The 23,193-nt window shown below is 41.4% G+C and overlaps 1 protein-coding gene across 3 annotated transcripts in view; it reads left to right on the forward strand.

Annotated features, from left to right (window-relative positions):
• The window catches only part of camkvl (CaM kinase-like vesicle-associated, like), a 36,160-nt gene that overhangs the window by 5,651 nt on the left and 7,316 nt on the right, over positions 1–23,193 (forward strand). For 2 of the 3 annotated variants that reach the window (XM_056384235.1, XM_056384236.1), the window contains 3 exons: positions 20,554–20,660; positions 21,959–22,090; positions 22,342–22,416. In XM_056384235.1, coding sequence (XP_056240210.1) covers positions 20,566–20,660; positions 21,959–22,090; positions 22,342–22,416 — 302 coding nt within the window. In that variant the 5' untranslated portion in view covers positions 20,554–20,565. Of the gene's footprint in view, positions 1–14,120; positions 14,174–20,553; positions 20,661–21,958; positions 22,091–22,341; positions 22,417–23,193 lie in introns of all 3 variants that reach the window. The other variant, XM_056384234.1, reaches the window with a different exon arrangement.

The raw sequence follows: 23,193 nt of genomic DNA on the forward strand, positions 1-23,193 counted from the left end.
ATTGCTGACCTTTACTCAATGGTGTCTGACTTCTGCTCCAAAACCCACTGAGTAGAAGAGGAGAAAAGACAGGTGAGAGATTCTTCCATAGCCGGGAGTTTGGAGGCAGCTTCATCATACAGATAAAAGATGCTTTTTTCTGTGCTTTGTCGCAGCATACCGAATTAACCAGGATTCAAGGCCTTGTAAATACATATGTGGGGAGAAACAATGAATTAGTAATGAGTTATCCTATCCCCATGGCTCTCTAGTGTTAGAGGAAAGAGAGAGAGAGATAGATTTGAAGCGACAGAGAAACAGGGAGGGGATAGAAAGAAAAGATAGATTAGAGGGAAACAGAGTGACAGAAAGAGTACTTCATTAAAGTGGCATTCATTACCAGAGCCTACATATGCTGTCCTCTCTGTCTCTATGTCCTCATCTGTCATTTTTCCATCTCCTCTTCCTCCTCCCTGTCGTATTCCTTTTTCCACTTTTTTTAATGCTTCACCTCTTAGCATCTTTTTCTGTCACCTTGCTCTTTCCTTTTCAGCCTTTCTCTCACTTTCCTCTGTGCCTCTGTTGTCACCTTTCTTTCCACCTTTCCTGATCTGTCTCCCTCATTAGACTGTTGTGAGAATGATTTCAGTGGCCTTTTGTAAGAGAGGAATTAGGAACAGCAAGAGGAGACAGTAAAACCAGACAGGAGTAGTTTTCCCTCCTCCAAATAAACCTTGAGAGGCCAAGCAGCATGCAACATACTCCACCTGGCCCAATTTCACATTATTTGATTCCTGTCACCTGTTAATTGGGGGGTTTCCTCAAGCTGGCCCAGACTGAACAGAGGTAAACACAAAGTGCTTGGCTGTCCAGGATCAGCATTTCTCTGAGATCAGCAAAAACAAAGTGTTGAAACTGGGGTAGAATCTGGGCCAGCGTAGCTAGGACACAGAGCAGAAACTGACACAAAAAAGTGCAAACCCCTAAAATACTATACACATAGCTGAGTGTCATCCTGCTTACTATTGTAATGACAAAGACAAAAAAAATAGAAGCACAAAGGAAATTATAACTTAAGTATAATGTCACCAGAGTAACAGTCACTTATTGCTTGCTCATTATATTTGTCATTGGGATTTATCATTCGTTCTTCCTCCACCAGCCTCGGCTACATCACCCCTTACATAACACCCCAAGCTGTTGTAAAGATGGATCCAACATGCCACTGCTTTATCAGTCCTTCAACTGTGGCTCCCCATCCAATCATGACGATGCCTGCCAAAACAACTACCCCTCATCTTCTGGTAGACGTTCCCCTGAATAGCAATATAGCTAAGGCAAGCTAAGGATGACGGCAGCACAGACCTTTTTAATTGAAAACAATTATGGCTGGGACTTTGCACCAGAGGGAAGGGATTGTGTAGAGAGAGACAGATACAGCCAATTAAATATACTGGGAAAATAAGATACGTTTGAAACACTTTCATTGTTCCAGCGAGGGAAGCACTAAGTGTCAAGTGTCTCCACTTTTTCCTCTTTGGTTGAATGCATGGATGGATTCAAGGGATGGCTATATGGTCTTTATTTTTGTGAGGCTGCTTCGAGAAGCTAAGACAGAAATAGGACTCAGGAAGAATTTCTGGGCTGTAGAGAGTTCAGCTGCTGGAACTCGCTGCCCGCTCTGTAGCAAAGACAACCACAGAGAGGAGGAGATAGGAGGGTGGGGGAGAAAAAAGAGGTCAGAACTGATCCGGATTTATTGGCTCAGCTGGTCATAAAGGAGGCTTTATCCTCACACTGCATTATGCAAGCCAAGATCTCTGCTATAGCTACAGGTGAAAGATGACTGCTTTGCAGACGCAGATTGTCTCAGTCTCTCTGTCTCTCAGGATGGATGAGTTTAATTCTGAGGTGGTTTGAAACGAAGGCAGATTTCCTCTCTGAGGTGCATTCTTTACTCTGACTCATGGTATAAAGATAAAGTCTCTCCTCCTCGTCCTCCTCCTCTGATTAAGCCATGTCTACTCCCTCTGGCCTTTACCTGTGCTATATGTCCTCGCTTTCTTCTCCTTGCTCTCTTTCAATCTCTCTCTCTCTGCTCCATTACAGAGCCTCTCCACTGATTGCTTGAATGCATCTTGCCATCTATAAGAGATAAGCAAATAGTGGAAGCTATCGACACCAAAACATATAGTCAGTCTCAAAGTCTTTCACTCATTCCTTCACTCCTTCACTCACTTTAAGCCAGATGCTTGTACATGCTTTTACCTGGTGCAGCATTGGATAGTTATGTTGGTTTCACTCATTCATAAAGCATAAACTCCTACGTTCACAGCTTCATTAATGACAAATTGTCAGCATCCAACTTCAATAATTTAAATCTCAGAATTTTCCCTTGGACAGTGTTTGCATGGTTTGCGCTCTTATTACAGTAAATATTACCTACATAGTTGTACGCACTAGTAGCTGAGTAATTGAATATATCAGCATGCTTGTTGGATAATCTGCTCACAAAATTCAAAACCCTAAGAAATAGTGGTCTCGATGCTTGCCTTTGTAGAGACATGGTACTGAGAAGTTAGGAGACAAAGTGGCAGTGGGGGAGCAGGATTGTGAGGGGTTGCTAGAGATAAGCACTCCAGTCTACCTCATCATCAAAAAAAAAAAAAAAAAAAAACGGAAAAGCAATAGCGAGAAAAAAAAATGGCGAGAAAGGCAGCTAAATAGGAGGAAAAGCAAGCGCATGCACTGCCTTTGCTCTGACCTGGTTCCAGTTAATCCGCCTACTTTACACGATGAACATTACCTCCACACTGTATTTATAGAGCCTTTTGGTGCGTGTTTGTGTGTTTAAGCCGGTGTGTATATGAATGTGATTTTTTTTTTATGTGTGGTCATGATTGTATAGTAAATGCAGTTAGTCCATGTCATACAGGGACACGGGGTCTGAAGTTTGAGTTTAGAAAAGAGGGGACCCATATCTTTGTTTGCAACAAGCCACAATCCTTAAGGCTGATTGTTAGAGCCACTGTGAAAGCACTATATGATCCAGCATCTTTAATAGCCAGTGGATGTCTGCTCCAAGAAAGTTAGACATTGAAATAATTCTCTTGAAACACTGTACAATGTCGCTTATTTACTCTACAATATGTCATTATTGCCAACAAAACATACTGAGCATTAAAGAGAGCGAGTGCTCTTGGAAATGCTGGCTTGATTGACAGGTGCCCTGGGCCATGTTTAGACTGACTAGACTGCTCTGTGTGTTGCATTAATGCAATGCAACATCATCCAGCAAACCTCTGTGTTGGCCGGTCACACGCATGCAAAAAAAAAAAGATTTTCTACTGTTTAAGTCAAAATAATTGAAGCGTTGTGCAGTATTTAAATGCATTTATCAGCCGCTTGATCAGATTTCATTGTCTCACCTGTACCTGAGGCAACATGCCTTCACCTATTCAGCCAGTGTTGTTTTAACGCAGGACTGTTAGCAATCTGACACTCGATGTAGCACTTTATCTGTCCAAACTCTGCTCTTAAAAACTTTGTTCAAATTCAGTGGGTTAGTAGGAGAACCATGAATGTGTGAACAAAATTATCTGCCAATCTATCCAATGGTTGCTGAGATATTTCAGTCCAAAACAAAGTGGCTGACCGACTGACCGACATTGCCATCCCTAGAGCTGCGCTGCTAATGTGGCTAAAAAATCAGCTCTTACTTAAATCACAAGGCAAGACATGTTGCTCTTTTCAGTATTTTCTCTCAAACCACATGTAACATAACTATAACTAAGTGTAAATTCAACAAGTCTCTGCGGTCAAAGTCCTGTGTTTCCCTGTGTCTGTGTAGTAGTCAATATAGGGGTGTCACCATTAGTTAATCGTAAAAAACATCGCCATTAAAGTTAGTACAGACAGCGTTAGTACATTAGTCGTATATAAACATGTTTTGTAGGCAATCAGGTTGCCCAGTTTCCAAATTGGGATTATTGTGCTTGAGGACCTGCAAGATGGAAAATCAAATTAAAGCTTTATGGCAGGAAAGACACCAACTCCATAGATGTGCCTTTGTCTCCCAGAGGAGACAATTTCCATTTCAGGACCTTAAATTCATCTTATTATTATTTGAGAACCACAGACTGCTTCTCCCTCTGCTAAAATGGTAACCCAGATGAAAATTCTACATAAGCTCACCTCCAGCAAGCTCCACAGGTATACTGGATGCTATAAGGTGTGAGCAGTATACCCACACACTTTTCAAAAATAGAGAGGGCCCTGACAGTCCTACACGAAGCTTCACAGCAGAGACCTCTCTGCTGAAATGGTCTCCAGCCTTATGACTCTTATCCAAAACTTCAATCACTGCTCCTTTCTCCTCCTCTTCTCTGCTCCTCTTCCCTTCTCTTCCTCTCTCTCCAGAGAGAGGATTTTGCTTCTATAAGTCTTCTATCACACTGAATATTTCACAAAAGCTTTTTTTTTTTCCCTCCTAGCACACATACACATACTGACTTTCTCACGGAAGTGTTCTCACTTTCATTCCCTCACGCTCTTCACATCTGTCATCTTCCATGCTTTGTCTCCGTCTTTCGTTCTTCCTTTTTCTTGTCATCTTCATCTCAATCTTATTCTCTCCTCTGAATGTTCCTCTTTGTCTGGCACCAGTGTTCATTGCTCTTTCCTCTCCACTTTCCTCTCTCCTCCTCACTTTCTCTCATCTTAAACCAAACCACTTTGCTCCTTCTTCCCTCATTTGTAGCACACAATTACAGTCACCTTTTTACAACCCTCCTTTTATGACTATTCAAGGAATGCATTTGAAATATATAGGCTCTAAAAGGATTTAGTGCCTTGTAATCAATTCACTCTGTTGGGCCTCTCTGCTATCCTCTTGCTTTATTTATTTATAATACAGCATATACTGACAAAACTTTTACCTGCTGTCGAGTAAGTTCAACTACATTGCTGTAAATTAGTTGTGGTTAACTTCTCTGCTCATTAAGGTTGTCCTAAAGGTCCCACGGCTGCTTTTTTAAAGAGACCTATTATGGCCATTTTTAATGTTAATCATTTCATTCTTGGTGTTGACTAAAATAGATTTACATGCTTTAATGTTCTGAAAAGACATTATTTTTATTTTTCTGGACATTTTATACTTTACTGTATTCACCCTCTGTCTGAAACGCTCTGTTAGAGCTCAGGGCTCTTTAAGACCCTCCTCCTCCCCCTGGAGCCCAGTGTGCTCTGATTGGTCAGTTTACAGCAACTACCATGGCAACTACACGCTTCGCATGTCTTGTGTAAACAAACTGTTGTGACGGCTTCGGTTCTTCCTTGTTGTTTTGAGAAAGAGTCTGATCCTAAACCAGAAGATGATAGACCCGGTCCACCTTCACAACCTGGACTGGAGCAGAAAATGAGCGTACCCACTGTCCCGCAGCCGGAATCACTGCGAGTCAAGATGCTGGACAGTCTGCAAAGACTTCAGACGACAATATTCATAACTTGGAATATTTTCTGAGAAACCCTTTTGATTTTCTAAGTGTGGACACTTCCGGACTAAATGAATAATGGAGGAACAGACAGACGGTGGCAGGTAGGGAGTCTCCACCGCTTCACTTCCTGCTGGTTTACGATGCCGGGAAATCTGAATTAATTCAACTTTAGTGCTCATAGTTACTGAAAAATTACTTTGTGATTAAATTATGGATAATTTATCCGAACTAACGACGTACAGCATGTCAACACCGACAGACATTTAAGAAAATATATCTTTGCTATGCTGCTTCTTGCTAACGTGAGCAGGTCGCTGTAACGCGGCTAACAACACAAATTCACAATAACAATGCAGACTGACACGCCTTGAGCCTGAGCCCCGTGTTTGGCCACATTAAGTGTGAATTACATTAGGTGGGAATTAGAGAAATAACCGTTGTGAAAATGAAGCGTCTAACTGTGCGTGGTTTCTGAAGCAGTCCTCCTTGAAGTGCAGGTTTACACTATAATGTTTGGAGCAGTGGAGAATTGTGGAAAAATTAAGAAGATTTCTGCAGGAAATTAAGAATCTTTTCGGTATGGCCACTAAACTAAAGAAAAGTCTGTATTATAAGTAGTTATGTGCTGCGCCTTGTGTGTGTGTGTGTGTGGGGGGGGGGGGGGGGTGCCAAGCTTGCAGGTGGGCAGCACCAAGAGATGTATTGACGTCAATAGGACCAGGAAGTAATGTCTGGACCCCCGATGATGACCTTTCATACAAAGGTGAAAACTGGGTTTTTACCCTGACAGAGTTTCTTCCTTTGGTATAAACTTTGATCCTTGTGACTCTGTAGACCATTTACATGCACAAAAACCTATATAGCACACTTTAAGTAATAGGTCCCCTTTAAACTACTGAAATAGCTTTTATACAGGTTTGGCTGTACAGATCACCACTATGAGAAAATAGTAGCCCACTAAAGTGTATATATTCAGACATGTTCTTCTAGCTTTTCATATTCGTACATTCTTAATGTTAAATGTGCCAGTGCATCAGCAAAGATTGCATGGGAATTTTACTTCTGTATGAATTATTTATGTGGTATGCAGGATAAGTCTGTTTAATAGCCTTAGAGTCTGTGTGTGTGTGTGTGTGTGTGTGTGTGTGTGTGTGCGTGCGTGCGTGTGTGTGTGTCCTGTTGATTCAGCCCCTAGAGGTTTAATAATGTGCTTTTAGTCTCAAAAATGAGATTCCTCATTTTATCACCATTGTTAGTCAATGCTTGCTTATACTGCCCGTGTGTTTTGCGATGCCTCTCCTTCCCATTCATCATCTTCATCTGATTGTGATGACATGCGTACAAGTCAGACATGTGATATTTGGAATACAATGCAGATGGAGACATTTGACGTGAAGTCCCATTAGAGGATCTGGTTAATATTTCATACACATCTTGATGCTGCACAGCAGCATACTTCAACCCAAAGCGTACAGGTGCCTGCAGTAGCCTCGGGCCAATTACACAGTGTGTACACTTAATGTACACTTCCTGAATATATAAGACTGAATCAGGACTGTAAGACTCTAATGTAATTTCGTATTTGAGAGTAGACAGAGATGCAGAGTATATTCACCAAGCAGCAAGAATACCTTTGTATTTCTCTGAAGTAAAACTATAGTGCAATACCTACTGAATCTCCACATTTTGTCAAAGTGTGTATTAACATTGACAAATTATGTGAGCACTTCCTGCAAATGGATTTTTAACATGGTCAAATGTACGGATCCAAACTTTGCTAAATTATTTATTATGGTAAGTGGAGCAATAAACAAAGAGAACCAGTGTGTAGCGGTTGAAACAAACCACTGTATACAGTATATACAGGGTTGACAAATATAGCTACTAAACTGAATAGAGACTAAGATGATGCACTCTTGTTGCAGTGGGGATTTATAGTGATTACTTCAAAGTTAAAGTCCTTTTAACTTGTGTTTACATTGTTGTGTCCACCCTCTCAGTGTCAAAATGAAAGTCAAGAAGATGTCTGCAGGGGAATCAGAGCATTCTGATGTCTCTTCAGTGTGAGGTCCGCTCACATCACTGGGGGTGATTACGTGTGTATGTTGTTGACATGCACAAACTGGATCTGGACTGGATAGAGGGTTGTAGGGCAGAAGGTGGTGGGATAACAGCCATTATTCCATCACCCTCCTCTTCCTCACTGCTGCTTCTCTCTCTCGTCTGTCTTTACCATCTTTTTGTCCATTATCGTAACCTTCCCCCTCTCTGTCTCTCCCACTCTAACTTTCCCATGAGACCACATGACCTCATTTTCATCGTAAGACTTGTGCTTGAGCAGACTTGTTCTCTCATCACACACACGCACACATGCAGACTTGTCGTACAATTTGTAACAGTAAAGGTGCGTATTATGGATATCTCTTATAATGTCTCTTAAACTCTCTCTGCTTGACATCCTAAAGTGCATTTACAGTAATCCAATATAGCTTCCACTATCAGTAAGTCTATATGGATGTGTGTATGATGGTACAGCTGTGTCTCTTTTTTTTTTTTTTTTAGACCAGAAGTGTGCGTGCGTGCGTGCGTGCGTGCGTTTGTGTGTGTGAGGCAGAAGCCTTCAGGGTTCATATGACTGCAGATGTGACACGGTAGAGCAGAAAGAACCACCTCTCACAAATTGACAGTGTAAAACCTCACATAGCAGTGCTATGTGAGGTTTTAGACCCCTGAAACTCCAAGGCACCTCATGGAAAGATTAGTTAATGAGCAGCCAAATTATGCTGAAAGAAAGGGAAAGAAAAAAAGTATCAGAAATGTGTTCAGGGTTAAAATACGCCCAAACTTTAAAAATTCAATTATCAATCAGCCTTGGGTTCAAACTCAATCTGTAGAGAATGAAAATTGTGTATATGGGTTTCAAGAGGTGAACTGGTGATTGTTTTCAAGGATTTAATGAGAACATATAATGCAGAATATACTGCATGATATTCTATTTTACCATTTATTCAGACGGGTCAGTTGAAAACTAATGGAAATGAAGTTTATTCTGACAAAATGATTGCTGGAATGAAATTAAGCTAACAGGCATTTGCTGTGCAACAGGTACTGATGGAAAACTCAGCACCAAAGCATCTGATGATCTGTTTTGTTTTTAGTTTTCTTGTGTTGTAGTCAATAGAGCAGTTCAGGCTCACAACATCACATCTTCTACATCCCCCGCTGTGGTTTTTTTTATTGATGGAGGTTTGCCTCGGTATGGTCATTAAGAATCTCTGCAAACTTGTGTGAGAGAGATGGTGTTGAAGGACAACACAGGAATAGACACAAATACAGTAGAACTCCTGCACACTGTCAGGACTCTGGTACATTTATTTAGAGCTAGAGTATGTTTCGGTCAGATGACGTTCATTCATCTGGCACGTCAGTCAGCAAAGGCGAAATCTTTGTGAGGAGGAAGTGAAGGAACAGAGGGAGAGTGGGGAGATGGTGGAGATTTCTCTGCTGTCAAATCACCGGGGAGAAACGGTGTTGTAGAGGGTTGTATGACAGGGAGTCAGGGACTGTGAAAGCTTGGCTTTGTGTGTTAGATTTTGTGTCTCTCCCCGTTTTCACTCTGTCTTTTATTTTGTTTACGTGTGCATATGTGTGCGTGTGCGTGCATGCAAACCGAAGTGTGGTTTGAGCCTCTCAATTGAAGTCTGGGTTTTTGGAGAGGCACTCTGCGCGGCGTGTCTAAAGGCCATGTTTGGCCACAAAAGGAATGAATTAATGCAGTCGTGATCAATGGATTTACACATGCACGCATTTACATGAGCATGGGCACACACACACACACACACACACACACACACACACGTATGCCAGAGAAGAAGGTTTTACAGTTTAATTTATTCCCCAGAGAGGGCAAATCTAACAATGAGGCCAGTGGCTAACATGTATGTGTGCATTCGTATGTGTGTCAGTGTAGGTGGATCGTGGGTAGATGCATTAGTGGGTCTGTATGTGTTTGACAGAGTGAACAGAAGTGTGTGTGTGTGTGTGTGTGTGTGTGTGTGTGTGAGAGCTAGAAAGCGTTCCCACCACTTGAGTATATCTAGATCATCCAAAAGTGGATAAGTGTAAGCAAAAGTGACCAAAACCCCTAACACACACACAAATGTGCCCGTGCGCACACACACACACGCACACACACACACACACACTGAGGCAAATTAAGTTGGTAGGTAAAAGTAGCATCCGCTCATGGCCCTGAAGGGAGTTGCATTTTTAGTCATTGATACAGTGTGCGTTTCCCTCGTATGTGTGAGTGCGTTTGTGAACAATTCAACCCTGTGCTGCACATTTCTCTGGAGGACAGCACTTGACAGTGAATGTTGTTTCTCTCCACTGACCTTCCCAGTCACAAACACACACATGTACAGTATGATACACACACACACACACACACACACACACATAAACACACACACATACACACACTGAAAGGTAGGCAAAGCCATCAGCTTTCCACATTTCTTCCTCTGAGTATTACACCATCCTCTGAATGTTTTATAATGATCTCAAACTTCTGAAACCACAGCGACGTTTCCTCCATCTCTCCATCCTTTTGTCTAATCCCCCATGTCTGCTGAAAGCGTTTATGTTGCATTCTGTGAGGTATGCGTGTGTCGGAGCTGACAGGAGCCATTTAATTCAGTGGTTTTATGTTCGACACGTGAGCCATGTGCGACTATAGGTCTGCTTGGCATGGCAATTTTTTCTGCACCACAAACTTTTTGCATGAAGTCTGTTTTTCCCAACCTGCATGCTTGAATGAAGTGCGAAATATAGTTTTGTTCTTTACTTTACAATAGAGAGATGTAAGGCTGAGCAGCTTTACTTGTGCTTAAATGCGATTAATGGTAATTCCTGGGTTATTTATTTGCACAGTTGTCTTACACCAAAAACAGAAACGGATGTACTGATTGACTTACAAGTGAAAACTGGAGGCAACAACGAGGTGGGTCTTCACATTGCTTTTAAGCAGCCTTACTGTTCGTGGTTATGTTAATGTAAGGTCGACAAGTTGACAATTACTGTACACAAAAGCATTTTCAAAAAGCTCTTTTTCTCCATGCTCATTATAGCACAAGGCTGGCAATTTCAAATCAACAAAACCCCCACGGGAGAGCATTTTTGAAAATCCCAATTTCCAGGAATAGACAACGCCAGCTTAGCGGAGATAGAAGGACAAAATCAAGAGAATATTCTGTGTTTTCAATTTAATCCACGCTATTGTGAACATAGTCGAAAAGACAAATAAAGAACTGGCTGCTGCAGGAAACAGCACACAGGGTAATGCTGCTCCTGTTAGACGTAGACACTCACATCATTTAACATATCACCAGACATAGGCAGTAGTGCTATTATACACTTGAGGTTACACAAGCTTACAAACAATGGCACGTATTGATTAATTTCACTAAATTTGCTGTTGTACATTGGCAGTATTTACTGTATGTCCTTGTTCCAGACAGAGGCACAATTCCCTGAAAGCACAGTTTTGTAACATTTGCACAGTATCATTTTACAGGATACTCCACCCTTGAACCACATGTGTGACCAAACATTACACCCTTCATTGAAATGCAATCCTGTTCAACAAAATCACAAACTATGGCCTCAAATATTAGTTAAATCAATACCTCTCTCAAGAGAAAAATGCAGTTGAGATTTCACAAATATGGGATTTGTGGCTGGGCTATGGTATTGGATGACATCTGTTCCATTAACATACTGTTTGTTGAGGGTACATAGTTTTTTTTATAATTAGTAGCCTAAATCAGATCCATGCTGTACTGCCACAGATCAAAGTAAACAGCTGATCAATCATGATGACAAGCATGATCTAAATGTAATCAAAAGTGCTAGTTCCACTAACCAAAACTCTGAGCAAAGCACTGGAACCTGCCGCCGTCTCAAGATGATTGGCTGATTTTTAGCCAACTGGCTGCTGGATCAACAAACTAGCAGTCAGTGCAGTTGGCCCGCCACTTTAGTCCAGACTGAAATATCTCTATAGCTATGGATTGCCATCAAAGGTTCCACAGACATTCATGTTCCTTTGAGAATGAATCGTACTGACTTTGCTTTTAGTACCACATATCAACATCTACAAGATGGAGAAAATCATGGTCCTCATTTATGGTTCTAACGTCATTTGGACTTTGTAGTCCCCTGATTTTTCCTGGTGAAATGTCTCGACAGATAGAGACAGCTAGGGAATGGAGCGCCATAAAATTTGCTAATTAGCGGATTAGCAAATGTTAGCATTCTAATAATCTAAGATGGTGAACATGATGAACATTACTTGAAAATGTCAGCGTGATAATATTGTTATTGTGAGCATGTAAACATGTTGGAATTTACCTCAAAGCACAGCCTTGGCTAAGTACAGCCTCACAGAGAAGGTAGCAGGTTCAACACAAGACAACAGTAAAGTCTGTTATTTCTGTTTTCAGGTCATGTAAAAGATATTTTTAATGTCACCAGTATTTCCAACCATCGGTATAAAACAGCCTTACATTATAATGTGAACAATTTCCAAACTTTTAAACAATTTTTGTATGCGAGTCATGCCCTTTTTATTTTTAATAAAAATAGCTACAGGCAGTTACCTCCAGTCTCCAGTTCGCCCATCTGAACTCTGATCCTCATGTTGAGGATAAACCATTACAGCAAAAGTAAACGGGAGGGTGTAGGGAGGGGGTAGAGCTCTTTGAAAACAGATTGCTTTCACTGCACAGGATAGAAAGTGTAATTGACAAGACAATGCAACATTTAAAAAAAAAACACATGGTGGAGTGATTGAAAGGAGACGGATCAGGCTCATGCTTTTGTTCGTTTACAGTTATGGTCTCTTATGAAAGAAAAATGTGTAAATGCACATGATCCTTGACTCACTTCCCTCTCACCCTGCCTCTCTCTAGCCTGCTATCCTTTGGTGCTCTGATTTTCTATTTTGATTTTACATCCGACTTGGAGAGGAGGTGTTCGCTCCTGTCTCAGTCTGTGATTTTGCACGCCTGAGTATGTATCCAGCTCATCCTCACAGTCTCAGATTTAGTCTAAAAGTTATTTCCATGCGCGCACACACTCACAAAAAGCACACACTATCCATCATTCAGTCTGTGTATTCTATACATGCAGTGTGTGTGTGTTTCTGTGTGTGTCTGTGTGTCTGTGTGTGTGTGTGTGTGTGTGTGTGTGTGTGTGTGTGTGTGTGCGCCTGGAGGTCTTGCCTCAGGCTATTCTGGTGTCGAAAAGGCTAAGCCAACCAGATATTGCATCATTCTACATAGGCAACAGACACACACACACACACACACACACACATACTCAGATTCTCTGTCAAAAAAAAAGTGGCCCTTCTCCCTGAGGACGCACTTACTGTGCAAGGCCTGCAAAGATCCACTGAGGGGACAGAGACAGAGGATGGACAGAGTTGTGTAAGGTTTAGAAATGGATGAATCCTATCATTCAGAAAGCAGTAGTGCATATTCATGTGTTTGTGTGTGTGTGTGTGTGTGTGTGTGTGTGTGTGTGTGTGTGTGTGTGTGTGTGTGTGTGTGTGTGTGTGTGTGTGTGTAACTACAGGAATTTAGTGGATTTTTTATGTGTCTGCATTTGGAAATGGGTTTCTCTCTCTGGGCAGATGTGATGAATTTTCATTAGAGCGTTTCCTTATTAAGCCTGTTTCTGGCCTTGTGTATGCCTTGCAGTCACACACACACACACACGCACACACACAAACACACACACACACACACTCTCACTGTCTCTTTCCCTTCCACACACATACACACACAGACCTTAGATGAGAGCTGCTCTGTGAGCAATAAGGGAATTAGTGTTTATAACAAGCTTGAAGAAAACCCCATACTGGGAACTCGGGTATCAATGCAGCACACATACTGTACACTACCTATTATATCATATGGTATCCACATATGCGTAACTCTTCATACTGTAAGATTTGTATGTGAGTGTCCGTATTTAGAGTGATAATCCATTCACCCTCTTTCTCTTCCTCTTGTACCCTGTAGTACACTTCATTTTAACAAGCCCAGTAATACTGATAATTAGCCCTTCATGTGCTTCTCCTCTCCATTGCCCTCAGTTCTTCTCTCCTGTGTACTCTGTCATGTCCTCACAAGTCTTATATTTGTCCCACTTTCACATCATTGCATCCTTGATAAGGCCTGGGACCAACCTCAGGCTGCTGTGTGCTTTGCTCAATATCGAACGCTCGCTCATCAACCCAGGCAATGAGCTCGGTAGGAATAAGTGGACTAATTCCTACTTAACGCCATTATATTCTTACTGGAAATAAGTTTTTCAGGCCAAAATGATATTAATGAAAGTGCTTTCAGCTGTGTCTAGAATATTCATTGTGTTATTATTTTCTAATTACACCCGGTGCAATGCTTACGTAAGGCTGTGAATCTATTTAAACTTCTTCTGAAGAAGTTTGAACCCCAAGCTCTACAGATGCTGTGTTAAAAGTCAATCCTGACAATGTTTTTTTTCTTTTCTGTGTTTTAAGTCAAGTCTTGACTGATCAATAAGTAACAGGCTGCAACTGTCATGTCTTGTTACACACAGATGAAGACACACACATTGATTTGCACAGAAGAAACACGCAAATGATGATCAAGGTGAGCGCAAATATGGGGCAATCATTGCTAATCTTATTAAAGGAGGGAAACCTGATGATAATGGTGCGCTTAATTACCCCTATGAGGGTTTTTGGGACATAGCAGATTTCCTTCCATTATACTGTGCGTGTGCACATACCAAGATTCTAGTGCAGGAATGGCAAACGTGTTTCACACTCTTCCTCCCTCTATTACCATTAGTGTAACAGTGGGGGTTGCAACATCAGTCGTAACCCCTGATGTTTTTCCTCCCCTATACATCGCCATGATTAAACCTTTTTGGACAAGAGTTCTGCTAAACGGGGATGGATGAGGGCAAACAATGAACAGCGAAAGAGACACAGGGGAAAGAGAAATTGGCTTTTCAGAGAAATGATCCCACTGTCAGGTTGAAGGAATAAATACGTTACTCTTGTGGAGTCACACACCTGAGTCCATGCTGACATGGTACAGGCGGAGTGACATGTCACACACTAATGAGGGACAGATATGTTCGATGTACTTCTCTGTCACGTAAGAACAGTTTTATAGTGAAGTGCACTGAATGATGTATAATGTTGTATAATGCATGTGCTTCAGTGTGGATGTACTGTATGTGCACACTCCTTGTGAAGGCTGTAAAAGTGTGTGTGTGTGTGTGTGTGTGTGTGTGTGTATCTCAGGTGGTTAGTGCTCACATGGAGTCTGGCATAGCGAGGCCTGTCATCTCTTGTTCACACAGGCAGAAGTAACCCGAGGTCAGCCACAGACCCTCTGCTGCTCTCACTCTTCTCCCGAGGCGAGCATCGACACACTTATTAATATATTTTACAAACACACACACGTCACACACATCTCGCAGTTGTTTATCTTATCATACCACAGATCTAGTGTCTCCTCTTAACAAAGCAAAGCTGATGCGGCATCACTTTATCACATTGTGCAGATATCAGGATTTGTATCTGTGGTGATGCTGATAATGGCGGTGTTGTTGATTCACAACCGTCGCTGCGCTGCATCTGTTTGACAGTGACAGAGGCACAGTAACACACCTGACCACTTGACTGACAACATAGGAGAAATCTGCAGCGGCAGCTTCGTGCAGCAGTTGGTGAAATATTTACATAACATACATTCACACTCATTGTTTTTCTGTAATGGAGGCACATCAAAAGCCAAGCTAGTACCGGCAGATTGTCACACAGAACATAGCCCTACTGTAATAGACTGCTTTTCTTTAATGTGTCATTGTGTTTTTCATCTAACAATGAGCTTCAAATGAGGAAGATTTTCTTTCCTTTTTTTTTTCCCTGAGTTGGACTGAGCATGATGGGCTTAATAGGCAAGGATGGCTAAAGAGATGAGTGCCAGTAAATAGCAGATTTTCTTAGAATAACCTTGACGCCAAGAACCTCTGAAACACTTCCCCTCTGAGCTGATAAAAGGATCTTCTATTCCACACGATTCATTTTTGAGCCTTGCTGCAGACTGAACACAACACTTGTGAACAAGCACACAGACACATTCAGACACAGCAGAGACATGTGCAAGCAATTTGATTTAAGATAAAGTGTGATGTCTCGGATAGCTTGGTGTACCTTCACACCTGAGTCGGTGTGTGCCGGTGTGTGCTAATGGGTGTGTATTTCAAAGGGATAAGCAACATGTACAACAAGCCAGACAGTTGTCAATAATTCTTTCATGTTATATTGCATGACAGAATTCCTCCATCCTTATTCAAATGGTTGTTTAGTGGTTTTTATTCAAGTCACTTAAGTCGTGTCTGTCTGGTGCATTTTTGACAGTCAATAGCATCATAAGCAGATTTCGATTTTGGAGCATCCAGGCCTGTTACTTAATGTGATCATGCGAGCATGATCAGATGAGGGACAAGTGTAATAGCCTACAAAGGTACCTGCACACTCTGCATGACTTTTGCAAAGATTGAATTTAATCATCCCCGTGCTCCCTTTAAGCTCAATGGAATGACAAACAAACAGCTCATTTTACATCTGTAAGCCGTGCTCTAGCCGCATAACCCTCCTCACATACAGTACCTCCCCAAAATGATCCCAGATTAAACAGAGTGACATAAACATGGCCTCTGCTTGATCTCTTTTTTTGAATCAGACATGCATAATGTCTATACTTTTTCAAATATATCATTAATGTCTCCCCCTGTGTTAAACAGTATGGTGAGAGCCCCTATTGACCTCCCTCCAAATGTAATGATGCATCTCTATTGGTTCATCTGGAAACAGAAAATACGACTAAACACTAAAAATGGCACATTTACTCTTTAGAGACACTCTATAATATATATATATATATATATATATATATATATATATATATATTCACATGACAGTTTCACAGCAAAACGACAAAGTGAAACAACTGAACAAACGTGGCACCGGATGCTCTGTCATCTTTGCACGGCATGAACATGTTGAAAGGTGTAGATTGTCGCTGTAAAATACTGATGAAAAGCAGGGATGAAATGCACGACTGCAGAAATGTTTAAACTGTTTAAGAAAACTGCACCCGGTTTCATTGATTTCGAAGCGGCACCTGCTGCTGAGAGATGAGTGGTGGTGTCACGGAGGATGGCTGAAATGTTGCATCGTACTTCAATGCTTCATTTTATCTCTGATGCTGTGCTACCTGCGCCAATCGAGCTAGGACTTTTCTTACTTTGGGGACAGCCCTTCATACCCTCATAAACATGAGTCACTGAGCACATTATCACACACTGCCTGTTAACAGGCACACATATGCACCCACACACACACACACACACACACACACACACTCACCTGTGCAAACATTCACACGCCCGTAGTTGTGAAGCTGTGAGGTTGAGAGGCACTCTCAATCTGCCTCTGCAGTTCTGTGTTTTACACTTTGTTCTGTTCCCATGTACACTATTTTCTCTATCCACCTTTTCACTTAGTCACAGTGTACCTTTCTCCTTGCCTTTCTCTTTCTGACCTCTTTCCTTATCTTCCATCTTACCCACTCCTCCCTTCTCATCTCCTTTCTTCTCATATCCTCCCATATCTCCACCTACTCTCCGTCAACTTTAAGGTTCGTACTGACTCAGTATTCTGCAGGTGCGGTGTTTTTACGGCATTTGGGTCTTTAGCCTGAGAGGCTGGTGGCAGAAAGACAGAGAGAGAGAGAGAGAGAGAGAGAGAGAAGAGAGAGAGAGAGAGAGAGAGAGAGAGAGAGAGAGAGAAAGGACAAACAGAAAGACCATAAAGTGATTTGTGCCAAGAAACCACCTGTCTTCCCACTAAAAAAAACAGGTGGCAACTATTTTTTAAGAAGCCAGGAACCTTTCAAGCCTTCAGGGATTTGATATTTTACAACAAAAAGAGAAGTGCATCCCTTTAACGTTCAGCTTCAGTTAAACCCATACTTACTGTAGAGAGAAGCAAAAAGGCTGATGGCAGTGTAAAGCCTGAAAGATACATTCTCTGATTATGTAATAGTGCCCAGTATAGCTCCAGTAAATCCCCAACATTGTTCCCAGGTCACTGCTGATGTTTTGAAAATCTGCTGCAGATTGATTGAAGATTTGAGACGTTATGGTTTTAGAGCAGGCAAAGACCAAAAACTGCACTCAAAAGTTCATACCTCAAAAAGTTATTGACCTGATCCTTATTACGACATTTGCTGCTTGTTAGTAGTTGCTATTGTATTTCACTGGGGGTACATTTTGTTCCCACAAGAGGGATGTGCTCCATTCACATCAGGCCAGCCATCACCTTCACTGTCCCGGACCTCGTCATGGGAATATTGTTGTGTTTACATAATCTTCTGGCAAAACTAGGCCTTTTCAATCCAGCACTAAATTCCCCCTCGGTCTCACTGTGGCATTACACTCACACAAGGATGCACATATGGACACACGTGTACACACACACAAACATGCACCCGTCTGCTCAAACTCATATCTGCACATGTGACATATCCGCATCAACCTTTGCACTCGCTCAGACACACACACACTCGCACACGTATGCACATACACACGCAGTGTATCCCAGCTCTTTGGATTAGGGGTACAGATTAAAGATTAGGGCCAGCACTGGGATTACACAGTACTCTCCAGCCCCACCTCCAACATAGATCAGAATCACCTCTGGCCCTATCATCTACAGTGGTGATGCTACACACTCTCTCACACACAGAGAGAGAGAGAGAGAGAGAGAGGATTTTACATCGCTGATATTCATTCCTTAATCCTAAATTAGCACCAGCAGAATGTCATTAACTCTAAGGATTTCTATTGTCTTTCTCTTCTAAGTCCTCATATCATATTTTCTCTTTTTTTAAGTCCTTTCTTTCTCCATCTCTCTCCCTCACTTAGACACAGAACACAACCCTGAAGTCATCTCCACACCATCACTACCTGCCTCTAGAATCACTCACATTAATCAAAGGTCCCTATGAAATGCCTCATTCCCCCTTATCGCATTTTTTCCTGCCGTATTCACTTCCACAGACTTGTCTTGTCTTGTCCCGAGCCCGACAGGGACACAAGATAAACTGTAGGTCGAAATCCCCACCAAGGGAAAGTCAAGAGAAATAATAGAAATGAATTATCCCACAGGAATGGGTTAGGTCGGGTGTTTAGGAGGAGGAGAAGGACCTTGAGGATGGATGGCTGAAGCTTCCAGGGAATCTGTCTCCTACAGTAGATGGAGTTTTTAAATGATGTGGGTGAGGATTGCCTGAGGTCTGTGGTGAGATGGTATATCGATTGCTGATTCACTATCTAGATCCTTGATTTTCTACCTGGGCGTTTTGGACCTTCTGTAGGGTCACATGTTATTTTAGGGTGGACAAGATAGGAAGAATCTGATGGTGAAACATATATTTATATACTACCTGTCAAAAGTTTGGGAACACCTCCATTTTTCCAGGTTGTTTTTTGAATTTACCTAAATTAACGTCTCAGTGACTCGGAAACCGAAGCGCAGATTTTAAAAAACAAAGTACCATGCTATCTTCTTGTTGAACTGAATTTAATCTAAATGTTCGACTCATTCAGCAGCCGAACACGCCCCCTGACGTTCTTACGTTCGTCCCGACACAGTTGCAGAAGTTCCCACAATTGTGTTGCACTTGTACTTTGCTTTGTTTTCACCTTCTGTCCAGTTCATACCAAACCAGCTCCATGGGGTTTAAGTCTGGAGACTGTGCTGCTCCTCCATCACGTGAAGCCACCGTCTTCTTCTCCTCTTCTAATGTTTTGGTTAATTATCTTGACCAAAGAACCCCTGACCAACCCGGTCTGTCCCCCTTTGTTACTTAGCTTTTTCCCACCATTCTGAATCCAGTAAAAGTCCTACTTCCTGCTGTAAAGTATTGTCCTAATAATGTATTGGAAGGTGTAGTAACACAGTGTGTTCCAACACTGCCATTGTACAGACAGAGGGTTTGAAAAGTTGGGCACCAGTAGGAATTGTTTGCATTAATTTTCAAGGCTTCACTGATTTATTAGAAAAATGTATGTTTTCTATTAAATCTACATGATTATTTTCTGTGACCTAAACTTGTTTTTTGTTTTTTTTTACCTTGTGCAGTTTACTGATTAATTACCTTTGTGCCATTTAAGATTGTTTTCTGGACTTGAACTGTTGCTATGTCAGGTGTTTTTGAACTTTTGACTGACATCATCATTAGGGTGGGTGTTTTTTTTTTTCTTGTGAAGTGAGGGGTGGGCGGGCGGGTGCAGTGATAACAGTGAATTACTATGAAATGAGACGAGAAATTAAAAGTCATTCTGAATGTTTAGGTTTAAAAGGTCATGAACTACTGATCTAGATCAGAAGACAAATCCAAACTAACATGCACATACACACACACACACACACACACATGCGCAGACTACAAACAAAAAAAAACGATTTTCCTGTCATTAAAGCCCAGTACTGTCAGTGATTGCTGAAGAAGCCAGCTGCTTTAGGGACATAGGGACACTGCCCTTTATAAATAAAGTTTAACTTGAACTTGACAGACGTTGCACAGATTTTGCAGACTTTAGCAGAGTAAAGAGAGGCTTAGTGGGTAGCTTAGTATCTGTTGACAAGACTGGCACGGAATCAGGCTGCCAGAAGCGTTAGTATCCAGATCCGTTCAGAAATTGACTTGGCTGTAACTGTGGTTCTCCAATGTACTCTATTGTAACAACACTCCCTTGGTATCTTTGACTTCAACCACTGGAGGCTTTCATAATGTTTCATCAGAACCTCCTTTCCCCTTTAACATGCCTGTCCATGCTTCTCTGCAATCCTTTTGTCTGGTTCCTAAAGGTGTCATCAAAATGATTAATGCTTTACTTCCCCCCTTTGTGGTGCAATGATTGAAATGTCTTTCTCTTTATTTGTTAGGTGAATGACGTCATGCCATTTGGGTGCCTTGCCCTGCGAGATGGGCGGACTTACGATAGCATATGTGATGTCACGGACAAATATGAGATTGGACAGGTCCTCCGAGCGTAAGTACCATGAAGCTTTAAGGATGTATTTCTTCCATTACCCATGTAGAATTCATGGGCACATTCCAGTATTCAAAAATGGTTTTATTCTCTTCATGAATTATTACAAATTGAATTGGATCCATTTTTACTGCAGATTTGGTTTGGCATATCTAAGACTTCCAATGAAAGAATAGCAGAAGGTAATAGGATGAGTGTATTGTGTAACAGACTTGAGAGACACATTTTTTCAAATTTTAGCCGACCAATTGTTTGTATATTTTTGTCAGTTCTTGAAACGCACCGTTGGAAGTCTGTCATTTATTCAGTTTAAATATTCTGTCATGCCAAAAAAAAGAAAAATCTTTTGGACATATTTTCAAAGAGCTGTGAAAATCACTCTGCCGCTTGACTGGCCAAATACTGACCAGTTTTTTCCCTCAATACCTCTCCTTAATACATTGAAGGCAGCACACACGCATGCGCACATGCACACACACACACACACACACACACACACACACACACACACACACACACACACAAACACACACACACACACACACACACACACACCAATCAGTGTAAGAGGCCATATGGCAACATCAGCATCTGGCCGCAGAGATTTCTGCTCATCTTTTATGTAACACACACACAAATGCAGAGTCAAGAGTACTCATTTGCTGTATATGTGTTCTTAATAATTTTTATGAAAACAAGGAAAGCAAATGTGTGTTTATTGCTTTTTTTGTTGTTGTTTTTTTATTCTGGATGTGCCTTAACATGAAATCAAACTAATGCTCAATTCAAGATTACTGTTACTTCATTATTAGAATAATACGTAATAAAAGAGCTGAGAGGAAGGATGCCATTGTATTTCCTGTGTTTCTCTGGACATTATAGATTTAATGTGAACTTTATGAACATAGTATTTTAATTTTGAACCACACAGCTACTCAAAATCTATTTCGGTGAAGCACCGTGCGCCCCTAAGGCTCAAAACCAGGCGATGCCCAGTTGAGAGAGCAATAGAACCATTTCAGATTTGTTATTTACGACCCTTTTATTCCTCCCAATGACTGCACTCAGTTAAATTCTTTCACTTTATTTCGCCACACAGCTTTTGTGTCCCTAATTTGAATATTATGCTGAATTTCTCTGATGCGATCAAAAACAGCTAAAGACATTTTTATGTGCTCTCACTCCAACATGAAGCAACATCTTTCTTCAAAAAAACCCCAAAAAAACCATTACCTTTTCTTCCTTTCTCAGTCTGTCTGTCTTTCTGTCTTTTTTTTTTTCTTTTTCTTCTTGCGTAGGAAGGAGTTCTGCGAGCTGTGCCTGGCAAAGGACAGACAGACGGACAAGGTGTTTGTCTGCAAGAAATTCCTCAAGAAAGACGGCAGGAAAGTCCGCAAGGCTGCCAAGAACGAAATCATGATCCTGAAATTGTACGCAGGCAGTCTGTGGATGGATGGATGAATGATTGAACGATGGATGAAAGGAAGATAGGAAGGAAAATGAGAGAATGTTTTGTTATATGATTTATGCCCATACAATCTTGTTTGTAGACTATTCAAACGCCAGTGAATGGTTAGAATCTTTCAATTGTGTGTGAGACGCTTCAGTGTTGCAAGGTTACAGTCTGTGATTCCTTTTTCTTTTTCTTTTTCTTTTTTTTTCTTTTTTTTTGCTGTTTCAGGGTCAACCACCCAAACATCCTTCAGCTGATAGACACATTCGAGACCCGGAAAGAATACTTCATCATCCAGGAACTGTGAGTCTTTCTTTTACTGTTTCACTATTTATCTTTCTTGTGTAATCATTCCTGTTGGTGTGTATTTTAGTATGTGTGTGTCTTAATTGTGTATCTGCCTTCACGTACTGTACCTAACACACACACACACACACACAAACACACACAAATCCATCGCTAGAGGGTAGGGGGCTGAGTCTATCTTCTTATTACTGTGTGCTCTGTTGCTCCCCTCAGCAACAGAGGAAGGTGTTAGACTTGATGAGATATTTGCTCTTAGTAACACTCAACATTACTCAGTGCTCCTGACGCATGGGTTTGCTGTAAGAGAGTCTCCACAGAGAGCTTAGGATCAATACGCCAGAGCGCTCACCAATCCACGTCCCTTGTGACTATTGCTTTTTTCAACATTTGCATCTGTTTTCGAAAGCAATACCGTCGACTGAAGCTGAGAGGACAAAATATTTCCCTTCTGTCACTTAAAAAAAGAGATAGGCTGCACCTGATGTGACTGCAGCTCTTCTGTCTCTGTTTATGTGTCGCTGTCTGTTCAGAGCTCACACTTCTGCCCAAGCGGTAGTCCTCCTGCTGAGGGCGATACGGAATGATCACACCCATTATTTATACACTCTCCAAAGTTAAGCAAGTCCTTCGGAGTAATGACCAGTACTCTAATTTTTAATTGCTCAGCAGTGATAGCTGTGGGCCAGTAAAAGCAGATTGCCTTACTAATGGACAAAAAAAAAAGAGCGCAGGGCTTTGAATAACTGTGTTACTGAGAGCGTAAAGTGAATTATT

The sequence above is a fragment of the Seriola aureovittata genome, chromosome 9, assembly GCF_021018895.1.
Source record: "Seriola aureovittata isolate HTS-2021-v1 ecotype China chromosome 9, ASM2101889v1, whole genome shotgun sequence".
Classification (NCBI taxonomy): domain Eukaryota; kingdom Metazoa; phylum Chordata; class Actinopteri; order Carangiformes; family Carangidae; genus Seriola; species Seriola aureovittata.